Source organism: Canis lupus, chromosome 18, assembly GCF_011100685.1.
Source record: "Canis lupus familiaris isolate Mischka breed German Shepherd chromosome 18, alternate assembly UU_Cfam_GSD_1.0, whole genome shotgun sequence".
In the NCBI taxonomy this organism is placed as follows: domain Eukaryota; kingdom Metazoa; phylum Chordata; class Mammalia; order Carnivora; family Canidae; genus Canis; species Canis lupus.
In genome coordinates this window covers 25,835,304-25,852,897 of record NC_049239.1, presented here as the reverse complement: position 1 = coordinate 25,852,897, position 17,594 = coordinate 25,835,304, and the positions used below count along the sequence as shown (strand labels likewise).

General features: G+C 65.2%; 3 protein-coding genes across 3 annotated transcripts; 1 reads left to right on the top strand and 2 right to left on the bottom strand.

Annotated features, from left to right (window-relative positions):
- Window positions 1–5,964: 5,964 nt before the first annotated feature.
- On the top strand, window positions 5,965–7,048 carry LOC483397 (interferon-induced transmembrane protein 1). Its single transcript, XM_038562450.1, has 2 exons — window positions 5,965–6,293; window positions 6,729–7,048. The coding sequence occupies exons 1-2, from the start codon at window positions 6,108–6,110 to the stop codon at window positions 6,921–6,923; spliced, it is 381 nt and encodes a 126-aa protein (XP_038418378.1). The 5' UTR covers window positions 5,965–6,107; the 3' UTR covers window positions 6,924–7,048.
- A 5,552-nt stretch (window positions 7,049–12,600) lies between these two features.
- Window positions 12,601–13,689, bottom strand: LOC475936 (interferon-induced transmembrane protein 1-like). Its single transcript, XM_038562449.1, has 2 exons — window positions 13,318–13,689; window positions 12,601–12,880 (listed from the first exon to the last, which is right to left on the bottom strand). Exons 1-2 carry the CDS (start codon window positions 13,570–13,572, stop codon window positions 12,689–12,691), a joined length of 447 nt encoding a protein of 148 aa, XP_038418377.1. The 5' UTR covers window positions 13,573–13,689; the 3' UTR covers window positions 12,601–12,688.
- A 1,362-nt stretch (window positions 13,690–15,051) lies between these two features.
- LOC475935 (interferon-induced transmembrane protein 1-like) lies at window positions 15,052–16,240 on the bottom strand. The gene is made up of 2 exons (XM_038562448.1): window positions 15,903–16,240; window positions 15,052–15,371 (listed from the first exon to the last, which is right to left on the bottom strand). Exons 1-2 carry the CDS (start codon window positions 16,080–16,082, stop codon window positions 15,177–15,179), a joined length of 375 nt encoding a protein of 124 aa, XP_038418376.1. The 5' UTR covers window positions 16,083–16,240; the 3' UTR covers window positions 15,052–15,176.
- Between the last annotated feature and the right edge of the window lie 1,354 nt (window positions 16,241–17,594).

The window sequence follows — 17,594 nt, the reverse complement described above, 5'->3', positions numbered from 1 at the left end:
GGAACAGCTGGCGCGCTACACACAAAAGGGCTCGCGCTTCTATCAAGGGAGGAAGACGAAAAAGAAAAATAAAAAAGCCTCCAAGGTTTGAGGTTCCTCAAAGAGTTAACAATAGATCTGCCCTACGACCCAGCAATTGCACTGCTGGGGATTTACCCCAAAGATACAGATGCAATGAAACGCCAGGACACCTGCACCCCGATGTTTCTAGCAGCAATGTCCACAACAGCTACACTGTGGAAGGAGCCTTGGTGTCCATCGACAGATGATGGATAGAGAAGCTGTGGTCTGTGTATACAGTGGGATATGCCTCAGCCATTAGAAACGACAAATACAAAAAAAAAAAAAAAAAAAAGAAACGACAAATACCCACCATGTGCTTCAACGTGGATGGAACTGGAGGGTATGATACTGAGTGAAGTGAGTCAATCGGAAAAGGACAAACATTATATGGTCTCATTCATTTGGGGAATATAAAAAAGAGTGAAAGGGAATAAAGGGGAAAGGAGAAAAAATGAGTGGGAAATATCAGAAAGGGAGACAGCACATGAGAGACTCCTAACTCTGGGAAACGAACTAGGGGTGGTGGAAGGGGAGGTGGGTGGGGGGTGGGGGTGACTGGGTGACGGGCACTGAGGGGGGCACTGGATGAGATGAGCACTGGGTGATAGGCTCTATGTTGGCAAATTGAACTCCAATTTAAAAAAAAGAAAAAAAAAAAGATCAAAAGAGGGGTGCCTGGGGGGCTCGGTTGATGAAGCATCTGCCTTTGGCTCAGGTTGTGACCCCGGGGTCCTGGAATCGAGTCCTCTGTCAGGCTCCCTGCATGGGGCCTGTTTCTCCCTCTGCCTCTCTCTGTCTCTCTCTCTATCTAATAAATAGATAAAATCTTTTTTTTAAAAAAAAAAAAAAGTTTAATTCTAGGACGCCTGTGGGGCTCATCAGTTGAACGTCTCCCTTCACCTCAGGTCGTGACCCTGGGACCTGGGATCGAGTCCCACGTCAGGCTCCCTGCACGGAGCCTGCTTCTCCCTCTGCCTGTGTCTCTGCCTCTCTCTGTGTCTCTCATGAATAAATAAATAAAATCTTTAATAAATAAAATCTTTAGGGAAAAAAAACCATAAAGAGTGACATTGCAAACGTGGACAAGAACTAACTAGAAGTTCTAGAATCAGAAGGTGCAGTAACCAGAATGAAGAACTCATGTGTGGGTTTGCCGAGCTCAGGTGATGCCAGGCCCTGGGAGCTTGTTGGGGTGGATGCTGCGGTTCCAGGGCATCGTCTCGAGGGGACAGAGGAAGGGACAGTCCAGACGGGGCCATAGCCACGGTGCATGGGAGACACCGAGGACAGAGTGAGAGCGACCCACGTTGTGTTAATCCGAGTTCCAGGATGAGAAGGATGAAGAACGGGGTGGGGGTGGGGGGACCATTATTTCAATACTTAATGGGTGAGAACTTTCCAAAACAGTTGGAAGACTTTCAGCTCCGGGTTTAAGAAACCCAAAAGTCTGTAGTAGGATAAATAGAAATGACGCCACTCAGCGCGTTGGAGCAAAACTGCAGAACACCAAAGACAGACAAAATAAATCATAAGCAGCCTGATTACAATAAGCCAGGTTTTCTAGTAAGGGGTAAAAGTTAACGTTGCAGCTGAGAAGCCCGTGGGCCGGTGTCTTCGGTGCCGACCTAAACCTCTACCAAGTGGAAATACTCAAGACAGACAGCGGGGCGCCCGCGGCTCGGCGGTGGAGCGTGGGCCCAGGGCGTGACCCTGGTCGGGACGGGGCGCACCGGGCTCCCCGCAGGCAGGCTGCGCCTCCCTCTGCCCCCGCCACACATGCTCTCGCTCTATGTCAGATAAATAAATTAAAAAAAAAAAAAAAAAAAAAAAAACAGAAGGCAAAGCGAAGATATTTCCGGGGAAACTGAAACGGAGGGGCTTGGGTCAGCGTCAGGCGAGCCGGCGGCTCGGGAGTCGGCAGTGTGGATGCAGCAGCGGCGGGGACGGAGGGTGAGCACCGCTGCGTGTGGTCAGTAGGAAGTGAGTATCAGCCACACCGAACGGTGACACAACCCGGTGTGTTAGGAAATTTCAAAGAGCACAGCAACGATGCGTAATCAGGAGGGAGGTCGCTGTCATTCCGGGGTCCTCGGTGTCCTCGTGTGTCAAGTGGGTGGAAGCACCTACTGGCCTCAGGTCCTCAGAAACCGGAGTCATGTTGTAATATATGAAGCAACCGGTAAGAGGTTAGGAAGAGCGTGGACTCCCCGGGCTCTCAGGTGAAGACGGGAAAAGACACGATAATGAACATCAGCCGAAGCGGAGATGCCACAGGGTCAGGGGAAGTCTGGGAGGTTCGCGGGCACACAGTCCTGCACGGAAGCCGAGGGGCCCCGGTGCCCTCCCCCAGCAAGGGCTGGACCGGGCCTGGCCCCTGCCTCCTGCACACCGATCAGCGGGACGGGGAGGCCGGTCGGGACTTAGGCCTCGGTGGGGACCCCGGCATGGCGTCAGGACACAGGGCACGTGGCGGGCTCCCAAAAGTGCGTGACCCCTGGGCCAAAGGTTGTGAGTTCAAGCACGTCATGGGCAAAGAGCCTCCTAAACAGTACAAACCCTGAGTGACAGAGGAGTTGTCACCTCCTCCCGTAGCTGACCCCCCCGTAGCTCATGGTCTCCCCCTGTAGCTGACTGCCCCTCCCCCATAGCTGACCCCCCATCCCCCATAGCTGACCCCCCACCCCCTGTAGCTGACTCCCATCCCCCGTAGCTGACCCCCCGACCCCCATAGCTGACCCCCTGCCCCCATAGCTGACCCCCTGCCTCCCGTAGCTGACCCCCTGCCCCCCGTAGCTGACCCCCTGCCTCCTGTAGCTGACCCCCATCCCCCGTAGCTGACCCCCCGCCTCCCGTAGCTGACCCCCGCCCCCCGTAGCTGACCCCCATCCCCCCGTAGCTGACTCCCCGCCCCCCGTAGCTGACCGCAGTGATGGAGGCCACGGAGGCTTGTCAGAGGCCTTGAGGCGGGAGTGCTGGGCTCTGGGCTCATGAAGCCAAAGAAGGAATCTCGGGGACAAGGGGGAGTGAGGAGAGCGACGGCAGTGTATGGAGCAGGAGCCAGAGCTCTCGGGGCGACAGGGGTCCCCCGACAGTCTCTTCCTTAGACCTGGCCCGGGAGCTTGTGACATCATCATCCTCGCACTGTCCTGGTTTGGGCGAGGACATCCCACCGGCTTCCCTCCTGGTTGGGGTTCGGGCACCGTGGTGGTCGTGGGGAGGTCTGGGGCGCTCCCTGAGCTCTGGGGCCCCTGCCGGCCCCTCCCTGCCAAGCCCGCCTGTCGCCCACAGCCGGGGACTCTGGTTCTCCAGCAACACAGGACCCGCACAGGGAAGCTGCTGGGAGAGGGGCTTTGGGGGCCCTGCGTGCTGCTGCGGGCTGCAGCCTGGCCCAGCCCACGAGATTTCGGGAACTCGCGTCCCTGGGGTCAAGTGTCCAACTGCAGAGACCCCTAGTCTCCGCTTCCTGCAGCTGTGCCATCCCCTCCACACCGGGGGCCTTCTCGTTCGCTGAGGGACAGGCCTGTTAGCTTGACAGTAGCCGGGCCTCCGGGATCCCGAGAGTCGTCTGCAGCACACGAAGGTCCTTCTGACGCCCCCGTGTCCTCGCCTCCCCCACCCCACACGTATGTGACCAGTGCCCTCTCAGGACCCAGGGCAGCCCTCTCAGCCCACGGCCCCTGTCCCGGTACTTTAGCATGACCACCGTTTTGCACCTGAGACGTCTCACGGATTCTTCCCTGGCCGTGGGCTCAGGGCCCCACCTCCACTCCAAAGGCCCGTCCCTGTGACCCAGCGTGCACCCAGCAGAAACGCAGATCCACAGGCAGGAGAGGTGCCTGCAGGCGGGGGCAAGGCCCGGGGTGCAGGGCACAGAGGAGCCGCGCGCGGGTGCGGGCAGCGCAGCATGGAAAGGAGCACGAGCGGGCGGCCCCACAGGGGCGAGACTCCCGACGGGACCCCGAGCGAAGGGACCAGGGCCTTCCTCTGTGCCAGCTCAAGCAGGCAGAATCGAGCTGCGGTGTCCAGGGCAGGCCTGAGCTCACCGAGCCTCTGTGTGACCTACGCTTGGGGCGTACAGGGCTTAGCACTTGGAGGAGAGGCAAGGACGGGCCCCCGGAAAGTCCAGGGAGGGCGGGTGCTGGGGGGCAGGTGGTAGCTAGCTTCCCAGGCTCCTGCACCCTCGGGGCTGTCAGGCCTCCGCTAACGCACTCTGCTGAGTGTGCGCTGAATGTCACAGTGAGCAGCGGCCAACAGGGTGCCCCCAATACCCCGGACCCGGACCCGGGTGTCTCAGGTAGCGGCCAACAGAAGGTAGTGACGGGAAGGGCTCGCGCCTGTGGAATTCCGCTGGGAAAGCACGTGGGGGTCCCGGGGTCCCGGGATGGAGTCCCGCATCGGCTCCCTGCAGGGGGCCTGCTTCTCCCTCTGCCTGGGTCTCTGCCTCTCTCTGTGTCTCTGTGTCTCTCATCAATCAATCACATTAAAAAAAAAAAAGCAAAAGGAAATGAGTAAGACTTAGTTTAATGATCTATTTTATTTGAGCCAAAATCCAAAATGCATCTCAAAAAAAAAAAAAAAAAACAGTAAAAAATATCATCAATGAAATACATTACACCTTACCAAATTTTTTTTTTTTCTCATCAAGTCTTCGAAACTACTGGTGTTTTACACTTACTGCTCTTCTCCTTTGGGACTCAAGCGTGGCCATGGGGAGGCCACGGACTCAGCCAGCCGGGAAGTCCCAGGGGACTGGGAACCCACCCGGAGGACACCGAGGGGCAGGGGCGGTGAGGAGGGCAGGGCCGCACAGCAGGACAGGGAGGAGGCACCGGGGTCCTGGAAGAGCCCGGGGTGTCCGGATGGATCCTGACCCGGTCCAGGAGGGGAGCAGGGGACCTGGAGGGATGCTGCCATTGAACACCACCGGCCGGAGCAGGGCCAGGCCTCCGTCACAGCTCCTTGCGGTGAAGGGGCTGGTGCAGTGGTCACGGAGGTGGATGGCGGTGACACAGCGTCGCTCACCGCAAGCAAGACCTTTCTCTTGCTCTGCTGACCCATCTTGCTGGGGGAGGAGGGGATTGTTGAGGAAGAAGAAACATTGTAAGTTCAGGAAGGGCTGGGAGTGGGGCAAGCCCCTTCCGAGAGCCACCCCTGTGTGTTTCCCCAACACTTCCCCTGATGCGATGGGGGCGGGGTGCGTGACCTTGCTGGCCTGTGCCCCCGGGGCCGCCACATGGACCCTTGACACAAGCTGGATGCCCCTTCCGCCTGCTGGGTCCTGACCTGGGCATGCACAACACCCCACCCCCTCCCCACCACGGACTCCAGGGCAGGAAGGGGAAGATTCCAGACAGGAGGACTGCGACCCCTGGGATGCGGCCTGGGGAACTGGGGGCTCTCTGTGTGGGGCCTGAGGGGCCTGCTGTGAGCTGTGGGGACCCTGCAGCACCTGGAGTCTGGATGGGGGCGAGGGGGGAGCCTCACAGGCCACGAGAGGTCCTGGGGCCACCCTGAGCCCTGGATGAGGAGGTGGGGCAGCGGGGACAGCACCTGATAGAGAGCCTGGGACAGGGAACCCCCCAGAGACCTCAGCCCTTGACCCGCGAGCACCTGCCAGCACCCACCCAGCACCTGCCAGCACCAGCCCAGCACCCACCCAGCACCCGCCAGCACCAGCCCAGCACCCACCCAGCACCTGCCAGCACCAGCCCAGCACCTGCCAGCACCAGCCCAGCACCCACCCAGCACCCGCCAGCACCCGCCAGGCACCTGCCCAGCACAGGTGTATGCTGATAGTGAGTCCTTGGGTCTACCTCCTGCCAGCCCAGTCACCCAGTTACAAAACAGTAGGAAAGAGGAATTTCTGAGAAAGCAGAAGGAAGCTGAGATGGGGACAGGGGACCAGAAGGTGGGGCCGAGCTCTTCCAGGGCCCACCTCCTGCACCCAGGCTTCACCCCATAATGGTCAAGGCTCTGGCCACCTAGCAGCACTTCCCAGCTCCTCTTGCCTGGCAACCACACACAAACATCCCCAAAACTCAAACATGGACCAAGACCAGTACAAGGTTCCTGAAACTGGAGCCCCCCAGAGCATGGTTCCCGTGACGACCACCGTGATCAACATCCGCAGTGACACGGTCGTGCCCGACCACATCGTCTGGTCCCTGTTCAACACTGTCTTCATGAACTGGTGTTGCCTGGGCATCGTGGCCTTCGCCTACTCCGTGAAGGTGGGTGGGGGTGGGAGGGGGAGTCCCTGGGGTGCGGGGCGGGGGTGGGGGCGCCTGTACCTGCAGGGAAGCTGCAGCAGCCCTGCGCCCAGGGTCCCACAGGTTCCCCTACTGACCGATACTAGAAACCACATCCCTGGGCTTCCGTGTGGCCCCAAGCCCCCACAGGAAGAAGAAAGGACCTCGGGGGAAACTGAGGCCAGGGAGGGGCCAGAGCCGGGCAGGGGCGACCCCGGGGTGTCCAGGGGGAGCCGAGGGCCGAGGAAGGACGTGGAGGCCCCAGGAGGGACAGGCCCTGGGGCCCCGACCTGCTCAGGCTCCAGGGAGGGGGACGGGGTCCCGGGTAGGGGTGAAGGGCAGGGCCTGCCAGGGCGCCCCTGAGTCCCTGGTCTGGGAGGACCCGCCCCTCACCCCATGTCCGCGTGTCGTCCCCAGGCCAGGGACCGGAAGATGGTGGGCGACCTGACCGGGGCGCAGAGCTTCGCCTCCACCGCCAGGTGCCTCAACATCTCGGCCTTGGTCGTGGGCATCATCCTGGGCATCATATCCATTGTCCTTCTGAGAATAGCCTTTGGCGCGGCCTACTGGGCCCTGTTACAGGTCATGCAGGAGAGGAGTCGCTACCACTAGGCGCCCCAGCAGGACGCCCCGGGCCCCTCCTCGCCCGCCGGCTGGGCCCCAACGCCCAGCCCTCTGCTCCGGGTGTACAGACCGGCCTGTGTGCAGCCGACTTCAATAAAGTGCCATGTGTGTGACTCGCTGTGACCTCCCTCCCGGAGTGGGGGTGTGTGCGGGGAGCCCCCTGTGCCCTGGGCCTGAGCACACCGGCCCCCTGCCCAGTGTGGGGCTCCAGGGAGTGGGCACGTCCTCAGGCTGGGCTGGCTGCTGGCCGCCTGTGAGGAGCAAGGCCTTGCTGGGGTCCTGGGGGGTCCCCGACCCAAGGACGCCGTGAATCCAGCACAGCCTGGGTCCTGAGGGTGAGGCTCTGCCTCCCAGGTGTGTGGGAGCCGCGGGGCTGGGCTGGGGGGGCACAGAGCTCTCCCCTGTGCGCTGACGGCAGAAGCGACAACCACACCCGGCGACTAAGCCCGTGGACAGGAAGCCTGAGAGGAGGGACCTGTCGCCCCACTGTGGCCCGGCCCCGCAGGATGCAGCGGCTGCCCAGGGCCCCGCCAAGGGTCTCCAGGCCACTGGGGGTCGTGGGGTTTGGGTGTGAGCTGAGGCCAGAGCCTGGGCCACACATGGGGTGTGGGCGTGGTGTGTGGGTCCGTCCTCGGCTCCTTGCCCCGGGCAGCAGGCGCTTGGCTAAGGCAGTGGTGTGGGAGGCCCCAGAGGGGGTGGGTGCTGGGCCCGGTCTACAGGCAGCCTGCAGAAGGTGCGGGAGTGGGGGGGCCGCAGGCGGGTGTCCGGGTGGGACCCTGTCAGGCGCCTTGCCTGGGATGTCCAGGCTGCCAGGTCCACAGTGGGGCAGCCCCGGCCCGGCTCCCTCCCTCAGCAGCCTCCAGGCCTGGTTCTGTGCTCCCTCCGTACCTGTACCCGGAGGAGGGACCTGGCAAGGCCCACCCCCCTGTGTCAACCTCCCTGGTGCAGGGCCCTGGGCTGCCGGCTGCCTGGGATCCCGGGCCAATTCCGGGAGCCCAGCAGTGCGCCTCCTGCCTGGTGGGGAGGAGGAGGGACATGCTCTGGGCGCTGCCAGGCTGGTCTGGGTGTGTGGGGGCGGCTGCCTGGGGTGGCTCCTCCCTCCCTGGACAGCAGATCTGAGGAGCGGCCCATGGCTCTGGCCACCTCAGCCGCCGTCCCACCTAGCCCTGGTGTCCGGCCTCCACTTGTCCGCTCTCTACCCCGACTGTGGCGCCTCACGACCGGTGCCTGAGCCTCCCGCAATGACGGGCTCTCCGCCCGCCGTCCTGCCAGGGCTTCTTCCGACCTGAACCCGGGGACACAGCAGGTAAAGCTGGAAACCCCATAGGAGGCTCCGGCAGGCAGGACGACGGTGGGCACCCCACTCCGCGGCTGGGGTGAGGGGCGCCGGGAGGCAGGTCTCAGCCTTCTCACCTGTGACGCGAGCAGACTGGCTGGCGGGGCAGGCCCGGCAGCCACCTGTACAGTCAGTCCCCGCTGCCCACAGCCAGCAGGAGGGGGTTTGAGACCAGTGTGTCACCCTGGGAAGAGGAACAACGGCCAGTCTATCCTCCAGTAACTGGGCACAGGGCGCTGGCCCCACCCGCCAGCCAGACCCCGACCCAGGTGGGCCCCGGAAGGCCGCTTGGAGCTGCAGACCCAGCCGGCCCGGGCCGGAGGGTGCACACGGCGGTCTGCCCAAGTCCTTCCTTCCTGTCTCGAGATGCACGTGGGCCCCGAGGGGACATCCGGCAGCCCTGCCCACCACGAGCGGGGTTGTGTCACACGCACCAGTCGGAGCTTGGAGAGAGCCCGGCCCTAACACTCTAGAGGATGGGGCAGAACATTCCAGATCAAGCAGGCAGTGTGTGCTGCCTGCGTCCTCCACCCCTGCTGTCCCACACTGTCCCTCTGCTCCTGCCTGGACGGCAGGGACCCCCTGGACCCGGAGACAGGAAAGGAAGAATTGCGAGTCTGCTTGTCGGGGGTGGAGGAGTGTGAGGCAGAGAGCTGGGCACGCCTGTGCTTGTACCCCGGCGCCCACGGGGCCTTGAAGGTCCCGGGGCACAGGCTGCGAGCTCCAAGAGGGGGAGCTGGAAGCTAAGGGACCCACCCGGAGCGGAGCCAGGGCGCCAGGGGGTCGGGGCTGATGGAGGCTTGAGGACACAGGCGACCACCCGCACACACGTCACGTTCGGGACGAGACCCAGGCAGGCCCCGGGGGGCTCCCGCAGCACCGCGCATCCGCTTCCAGGCAGTTTGGTCGGCTCCAAGCTCGGCCGCGGTGCCAGGAAACCCCGAGAACCCGCCAGCGCACAGATCCCACAACGTGTCCCTCGGCGGGGCCTTGGGCGCCTGCAACCCCGGCCCAGCTGCGAGGGGACGGCCACTGCGCTGCCACAGGGGGGGGGGGGGCTCCTGGGAGCCCCTGGGCCTCGCCCTCACCCCAGGAGCTGTGTAGTCCACTCCACGCTACTAGCCTGTGTAGCATGGACGACCTGGGGCGGCGGCAGCCCTGGGGCCAGCGGGGGTCCACCCGGCCCTCCCTGACCTCCCCCCACACCGGGCACCAGGGCCAGGTCCTCTCCCCGGGGCCCGGTGCTGGGTCCATCAGGACACCTTCGGGCTCGGTGTGCGGCCACAACACCAGGACCACAGCGAGGTTTCACAGGACACCTGCAGGGTGGGGGGATGAGGGGGGAGGTGGGCAGGAAGCAGCTGGGGGCGCCCTGGGGGTGCTGCACAGTGAACTGGGAAACGCGAGGCTGGACTGGGGTGTGGAGCCCACTGGCCCCCAGGCTGCGGTGAGAGCTCTCAGCGGCCCAGGACTGCGGGCAGCAGAGGACCTGCAGCCTTGGCTCTCGGGCGGGGCCGTGTCCTGGCTCCCGAGCTGAGCCGACCGACCCCTGAGAAGGGGGCGCAGGCCGGAAGCAGAAGGGGAAAGTCCCCACTTCCTCCTTCACCACCACACGACATCCACAGAGCAGGTGGGGGGACGGGGAGGGAAGGCAGGGGTGCGTGACCTCGCTGGCCTGTGCCCGCGGGGCTGCCACATGGACCCTTGACACAAGCCGGACGCCCCTTCCGCCTGCTGGGTCCTGACCTGCGCATGCACAATGCCGCACCCCCTCCCCACCACGGACTCCAGGGCAGGAAGGGGAACGGATTCCGGACAGGAGGCCTGCGACCCCTGGGATGCGGCCTGGGGGCCTGGGGCTCTCTGTGTGGGGCCTGAGGGGCCTGCTGTGCGCAGTGGGGGCCCTGCAGCACCTGGAGTCTGGATGGGGGCGAGGGGGGAGCCTCACAGGCCACGAGAGGTCCTGGGGCCACCCTGAGCCCTGGATGAGGAGGTGGGGCAGCGGGGACAGCACCTGACTTGAGAGCCTGGGACAGGGAACCCCCAGAGACCTCAGCCCTTGACCCGCCAGCACCCGCCCAGCCCTGCCCAGCACCTGTGTAGCCTGACACCAATCTTTGGTTCCGCTTTCCGCCCTCCTGGACCCAGCCAATTCCCAACTCCCTGAGCACCAAAATAAGAATTTTCAGAGAAAAGGAAACCACTGGGGAAGGTGGGGCCCAGAGCTGCCTCCCGCGTCCGCCCCCCACGAGCTGCATCGCCCACCATGAGCGACAACCCTCTCCCATCCGGGGGGGCACAGCCCCTGCAGGTGGAGCAGAGCCCATCGGGGGGTCTGAGCCGACCAGGGGGAGCACAGCCCCCCCCCACAGTGACAGCCTAACCAGTGGGAAGCCAGGACCCCCAACCCCAGGTCACTCCAATGGACTTCTCCTTTATTACAGCCCCTCCCTCACCCCCCCAATCTATGAAAGATCTTTGTTCCTCTGTTTTGGGATTTTTGTACAGTTGTGCCATCGTTTGCCTTTCTAGAATTGTAATTTTCTACTCGTCCCGATTAAACCCATTTGGCAAAAAAATAAAATAAAAAATAAAAAATAAACCCATTTGGCAGTCAAATAACCGGCAGCTTTAACCTTAGTTTAACCCAGTTCCAACGTGCGGGGGGAGGACGGGCCACACGCACTAAGCAGCGTCAGACCCCGCAGGGCGTCAGCATCGCCTCCATTCCCAGCCCTTCTGCCCAAGGGTCAGCGGGTCGCACGGGCCAGGGTTCATTTTTACCAACTGTCCCTGGAACCTCGTCACCAGCCGGGGCCACACCTGTGCTCTGACCACGTGGGCCCCCCCCGGAGCCCTCCGTGGCCTCTTGGTTGTACTGATTCGCGAGAGCGGCCCACGGAGTCGGGAGACGTTCTCCTTCCCACGTCCCTAGCGGCTCATGCAAGGACGCGGGTCAGGAGGAGACAGATGGAAGAGATGCCAGGGCGGGGGTGGGGAGACGTCCACGGCCGTTCCAGGCACAGCACTGTCCCCACGTCGGCCGAGGTCCCCAAGCCAGGGGTTCAGAACCTCACCCTTAGGGTTCCCGGTGCGGGGGGTGGCCCGTTCGCGGGTGGGGCATCGCCGCGGGCACGGGCCCCGGCCTGAGGGGCAGGCACAGTCACGTTCTCGCAGCTCTTGGGAGGATGGTCACAGCGGGCAAAACCGTCCCTGAGCTGTGGTGCCGGGAGCAGGGTCCTGCTGGGAGGCGACCCTCTCGTGCTGCCTACAAAGCCCTTCGAGGTGATGCTTTTGCAAACCGGAGGACGGAGCTGAGGCCTCCCGCAGGCCAGGGCGGCCCACAGGCAGGTGCTGGCTGCGGAGCGCGGGGCGGAGGGGCTCCACCCCTGAGTGTTTCCTCGAGGCCACGCGCTCCGGGGCCGCCAGGTGCCCGGGCCCCAGGGTGGGTGGCGGGGTGAGGCCGCGGATGAGCCTCGGAGGCATCGCAGCACCTCCCAAGGGCGCTCTGGAGGGAACAGTTTCTTCCGGCCACGGGGGCAGCGGTCCCGGGATGAAGACGGACAGGCGTCCACCCCGAGACGCCCGGGGCGGCCCAGAGTAGGGGCGGGGAAGGGAGGACGGACACGCTCCTCCGCAGCAAGGGATCCGTCAGGTGCCGCGGATCCGGGAAGGTGGGGCTGCCCTGCCCACCCGGCCGGGGTCTCACCCCACTGGCCTCTTGGGGCTGGGATCGCCTCCTTCACCGACTGGACGGCTGATGGGCCAGTGTGCCCCCCTCCACCCAGGGTACCCCGAGTCTCCCCCGTGCATCTGCGAGTTAGGACACCGGATGCGGGGCAGGAACGCGGGACTGGGGAACCGCAGCCGGGGCCCCAGTGCTCGGGATCTGCCTTGGGGCAGCCACAGTGTCCCCGATACGGAGGCCACGACACGAGGAGGTGATGATGTGACCCCACTCGGGGCAAGGGTACATCCCAACTCGAGAGCAGGGACACGGAGTTTATACCGCTGGACGTAGAGGCTGTGCTCCCGGCAGCAGGTGTCCCGCCACCTTCCCTGCCACGGGGTCCCTGGGAGCTAGGAACAGCCTGAATCTACTGCCGCTCTTCCCCACACGAGCCATCGGTCAGGGCGCAGACTTCTGGGGAGCAGGGACCCCTCCCACGCCGCCCTCCTGTGTCCCCGCAGCCAGAGGCTAGATGCAGGCCAGGCCCCGACGAGCCCACCCGGCACACGCGCCGGAGCAGGTGCAGGCCGGCGACGGGCCGAGGGTGGGCAGCGGGGCCGCGGGCGTCTCCAAGGGCCCCCCAGCGAGAGCGCAGCAGGTCACAGGCACGTGCTTTATTGACACCAGCGCTAGAGGGACCTGAAGGTGACAGTGCGACGGGAGGGGCCCCGAGGCCTCCGGCGCCGACTACAACCCTCCGTAATGTTTTACCATCTCGGAAACTGTTTCGAAAATCACCAGGGAGCCGGTTGAGACAAGAATGACGAAGGTGACGGTCAGGAGGAGGCCCAGGACCAGCGCCCAGATGTTGAGGCACCTGGCGGTGGAGGCGAAGCTCTGCGCCCCGGTCAGGTCGCCCGCCATCTTCCGGTCCCTGGTCTGGGGACGACACGCGGACATGGGGTGAGGGGCGGGTCCTCCCAGACCAGGGACTCAGGGGCGCCCTGGCAGGCCCTGCCCTTCACCCCCACCCGGGACCCCGTCCCCCTCCCTGGAGCCTGAGCAGGTCGGGGCCCCGGGGCCTGTCCCTCCTGGGGCCTCCACGTCCTTCCTCGGCCCTCGGCCCCCCTGGACACCCCGGGGTCGCCCCTGCCCGGCTCTGGGCCCCTCCCTGGCCTCAGTTTCCCCTGAAGTCCCTTCTTCTTCCTGGGGGGGCTTTGGGGCCACACGGACAGCCCAGGGATGTGGTTTCTAGTATCGGTCAGTAGGGGAACCCGTGGGACCCTGGGCGTAGGGCTGCTGCAGCCTCCCTGCAGGTACAGGCGCCCCCATCCCTGCCCCGCACCCCGGGGACTCCCCCTCCCACCCCCACCCACCTTCACGGAGTAAGAGAAGGCCATGAAGCCCAGGCAACACCAGTTCATGAAGACGGTGTTGAACAGGGACCAGACGACGTGGTCGGGCACGACTGTGTCACCGCAGATGTTGATCACGGTGGTAATCGCGGGAGCCGCGCTCTGGGGGGCCCCCGACCCGAGGACCACCACCTCGTGCTCTTCCTTGAGCATCTCGTAGGTGGGGGGGCCGGCGGCGCGGGCGCCAGGGAGCAAGGGCCGAGGGGCGCGGCTCATGGTGGCAGGTGCAGCTCACAGGATGCAGACGCGGGAGGCAGTTCGGGGCTCCACCTTCCCCAGTGGTTTCCTTTCCCCAAAGTTTCTGTTTCCTGGCTTTTCTGAAAGTGGTGAACTGGCCAGGTACCAGGAGGGTGGCCCCAGAGCCCGGTGTCAGGTTACAGGGGGCTGGGCGGGGCAGGCTGAGGACAGGTGGTCCTGGCTCTCTCCCTGCTCAGGGGTGTGCAGGGGGTCCCCGGGCCTGTTCCCCTGCCTCCCACTCCCCGCACCCTTGACCTGCCCCCGCTGGTCTCGGCTTATTACTAAAAAGGGTGGAGACGGGCCGCCTGCGGGTGCTCCCTGATCCCAAGGAGCCTCCGCTGGAGCTTCCAGCAAACTTTGGAAAACTTGTAAAATAGGAAACTTGGGAATCACACACCACAGGCGTAGCCTCCTGGGCACAAGGTGTCAGGTTGTCAGGTGCGTGTTGGAGGCCGAGGGACAGGTGGAAGGGGGTCGGGCAGGGGGAGCGCAGGGAGAGAGAGAGCGGGCCCTGGGGGGAACCCTGGCCAAGAGCATGCTGGGAGCCAGAGCACCCAGGAAATCAGCGGGCGGCCCCAGGTCACCCGGTCGGCAGGCAGGGGGCAGGGTGACTGCAGGCGCCGGCCTGTGACCTGGGTGTCTCTGAGGACGTAGGGACTTGCCTTCCAAGGAGGGGACAGGAGCCAGTGGGGGTGCTGGAGGCTGCTGAGGGAGGGAGCCGGGCCGGGGCTGCCCCACTGTGGACCCCGCAGCCTGGACACCCCAGGCAGGTGCCCGACAGGGTCCCACCCTGACACCGGCCTGCGGCCACGCATTCCCGCAGCCTTTGCAGGCTGCCGTGTAGACCTGGCCCAGCACCCACCCCCTCTGGGACCTCCCACACCACTGCCTGGGCGAAGCGCCCCCTGCCCGGGGAGAGGAGCCGAGGACAGCCCCACACCCCACGCCCCAAGCCCCCCGCCCACGCCCCACGTGTGACCCAGGCTCTGGCCCCAGCTCACACCCAAGCCCCATGACCCCCAACGGCCGGGAGACCCTTGGCGGGGCCCTGGGCAGCCACTGCATCCTGCGGGCCGGGCCGCGGTGGGGGGACGGGTCCCTCCTCTCAGGCTTCCTGTCCACGGGCTTAGTCACGGGGTGTGATTTTCGCTTCTGCTGTGAGAGCACAGGGGAGAGCTCTGTGTCCCCCAGCCCAGCCCCCCGGCTTCCACACACCTGGGAGGCGGAGCCTCACCCTTGGGACCCAGGCTGTGCTGGACTCGCAGCGTCCTTGGGTCGGGGATCCCCCAGGTCCCAGGCCAGGCCTTGCTCCTCGCAAGCGGCCAGCAGCCATCCCAGCCCGAGGACGTGCCCGCCTCCCGGAGCCCCACACCGGGCAGGGGGCTGGTGTGCTCAGGCCCAGGGCGCCGGGGGCTCCCTGCCCCCCGCCCCCCACCCCGGGAGGGAGGTCACAGCGAGTCACACACATGGCACTTTATTGAAGTCGGCTGCATACAGGCCAGTCTGTGCACCCGGAGCAGAGGGCTGGGCGCTCGGGCGCAGCCGGCGGGCGAGGAGGGGCCCAGGGCGTCCTGCGGGGGCTCCTAGTGGTAGCGGCCGCTCTCCTGCATGGCCTGTAACAGGGCCCCGTAGGCCGCGGCATAGGCCATGCCCAGAAGGACAATGGATATGATGGTCAGGAGGAGGCCCAGGACCAGCGCCCAGATGTTGAGGCACCTGGCGGTGGAGGCGAAGCTCTGCGCCCCGGTCAGGTCGCCCACCATCTTCCGGTCCCTGGCCTGGGGACGACACGCAGACAGTGGGGTGAGGGGCAAGTCCTCCCAGACCAGGGACTCAGGGTCGCCCTGGCGGGCCCTGCCCTTCACCCCCACCTGGGACCCCGTCCCCCTCCCTGGAGCCTGAGCAGGTCGGGGCCCCGGGGCCTGTCCCTTCTGGGGCCTCCATGTCCTTCCTCGGCCCTCGGCCCCCTCTGAACACCCCGGGGTCGCCCCTGCCCAGCTCTGGGCCTCTCCCTGGCCACTCGCCCCGTCAGGCTGAGCAGCGTTCAGGGCAGTGGCTTCCTCTGGCCCAGACTCGGGCTCCAAATCCGACGTGAGGAGGCTCTAGCGGGGAGGAGAGCTTCTGGGGATGGTGGGCACAGGGGGACCCTGCCCTCCACTGGCACCACGTGCGGCCTCCCTGCGCCTCCCTGGGGTTGGTCACACGGGCCGCACATCCCCCACGCGCACGTGGGTTCTCCCCAGTGCCCTCTGGGTGGGGGTCCCCGAGGTTGGCACCCTGGGCGGAGGCCCCGGCCCGCACCCACCCACCTTCACGGAGTAGACGAAGGCCACGAAGCCCAGGCAGAACCAGTTCAGGAAGATGGTGTTGAACAGGGACCAGACGACGTGGTCGGGCACGACCGTCTCCACCGGGACGTTGATCACCGTGGTCGTCGCAGGAGCCGTGCTCAGGGGGGCCCCCCGCACGTCCACCTTGTTCTGCATCATCTCTCGAGGGGAGGCACAGGCGTGCCCGGGGAAGAAGAGTGCAGGTGGCTGTGTGGCCCAGAGCTGGTGTGGCCGGGAGCTGGGCAGGCTGGGGGTAGGTTGGGCTTCCCCGAGGCTCAGGTTTCCTGGTGCTGTGCAGGCTCCGTGGGCGGGGGCTAGGCCGGGCTGCTTGGCCTAACTGTCACTCACTGTCGTCTGCGTGACTCATATCTTATTGGCCTTGATCTATTGTCCCGTCAACGGCCTCACACAAGGTGCTGCTGCACCCACTGGCAGCGGGGGGCCCTGGGCCTCCGGCGCATTCCTGCCGTGCATTTGCGGGCCTGGCGCTTAGGTGCAGGACGTGCGTGTGGCACCTGACGTGGGTGCCCTCCGGGTCCGCCGTCGCCGCCCGGGGCCTGTGCCCAGCGCCTGGTGGTCGCAGGTCCCCGTGCGCCCCTTGGGGCTGCCCTCCGCGGGGCTGCCGCGTGTCTGCGCATCTGGGATTCTCCCTGGGCTCGTGTGCTGCAGCCGCATCTCAGGCGTCTTAGTGTCTGTGGCTGCTTTGTTCCTCCCTGGGGCCCCGGAGACCCTTTCGTGTGGACGCAGGGCCTGTGTCCTGCAGCGGTGACATGCTGGCGCGCGGCCGTCCTGGGCACCTCGCAGCAGCTCTGTGTCCCCTGTGGGCGTCTTCCCTCTGGGCTGCGCCCTCTGTCACCACGGCCGGCCCTCGGTCCTGGGGTTGCAGGGAGGTGACCTGGCCCCGCAGGGCCTCCCGCAGCGCTCAGCTATTGCCCACGTCCTGGGGTGCCCCGAGCACCCAGGCCCGCTGTGGGGGTGAGTGTGTCCCCCGGGATCAGGTGCCAGCTACCAGGACCGCGGCCTGCCCGCCACACACTCCCCACGCCCCACTGGCCCCAGCGGCTGGTGGCCTTGGGCTCCCCTGAGGCCGCGGAGGACAGCCTGCTCCAGGCAGACGTCCCAGCACCGGGTCCCTGCCAGCCGGGAGCGCCAGGCCCTGTCCTGTCCCTGGTCCCCCACGGGGCGCGGGGCGGGATCCCGGGAGCTCAGGACTCTGGGGCCCTCGCCGGGTCTCCCACAGACGCTCGTGTCCCCTTGATCCACTGCAGCGACGTCCTCCTCAGCGCCAGATCTTCCACGTCCGCGTAGATGCGGCCTGTCCTCTTACGGACGGCCTGTTGGGAAGAAGCCTCGCGGCTTCCTGGGCCCCGAGCCCCTTCCCTCAGCCCCGCGGCCTTGGACCCGGCTCTTTGGGGTCCTTTCCCGTTGTCCAGGCCACGTCGGACTCTTAATGGTGCCTGGCGGCTGCTCCCTCCAGAGCATGGGCCGTCTTCCCTCGGGTGCCTCAGCGGTTTCTGGTGGAAACTCGGTCCGCAGGACATGCGGCAGCAATCCCGGCTCTGGTTTCCGGTTCCCGGATTCGTGCTTGCCTCTCGCTCTAACATGAGTGCCTGGCTTGGGTAGTTTTTCTCCCCCGTGACCCCCGCCCCTGAGCCCGCTCAGGTGGGGTCG

What these genes read in the sequence shown, in the direction of transcription:
- LOC475935 (XM_038562448.1), bottom strand. Translation starts at nt 16,082, where the DNA reads ATGATGCAGAACAAGGTGGACGTGCGGGGGGCCCCCCTGAGCACGGCT. An exon ending in CCTTCGTCTACTCCGTGAAG is followed by an intron (nt 15,372 to 15,902) that starts GTGGGTGGGTGC and finishes TGTCGTCCCCAG; the next exon opens with GCCAGGGACCGGAAGATGGT.
- LOC483397 (XM_038562450.1), top strand. Translation starts at nt 6,108, where the DNA reads ATGGACCAAGACCAGTACAAGGTTCCTGAAACTGGAGCCCCCCAGAGC. An exon ending in CCTTCGCCTACTCCGTGAAG is followed by an intron (nt 6,294 to 6,728) that starts GTGGGTGGGGGT and finishes TGTCGTCCCCAG; the next exon opens with GCCAGGGACCGGAAGATGGT.
- LOC475936 (XM_038562449.1), bottom strand. Translation starts at nt 13,572, where the DNA reads ATGAGCCGCGCCCCTCGGCCCTTGCTCCCTGGCGCCCGCGCCGCCGGC. An exon ending in CCTTCTCTTACTCCGTGAAG is followed by an intron (nt 12,881 to 13,317) that starts GTGGGTGGGGGT and finishes TGTCGTCCCCAG; the next exon opens with ACCAGGGACCGGAAGATGGC.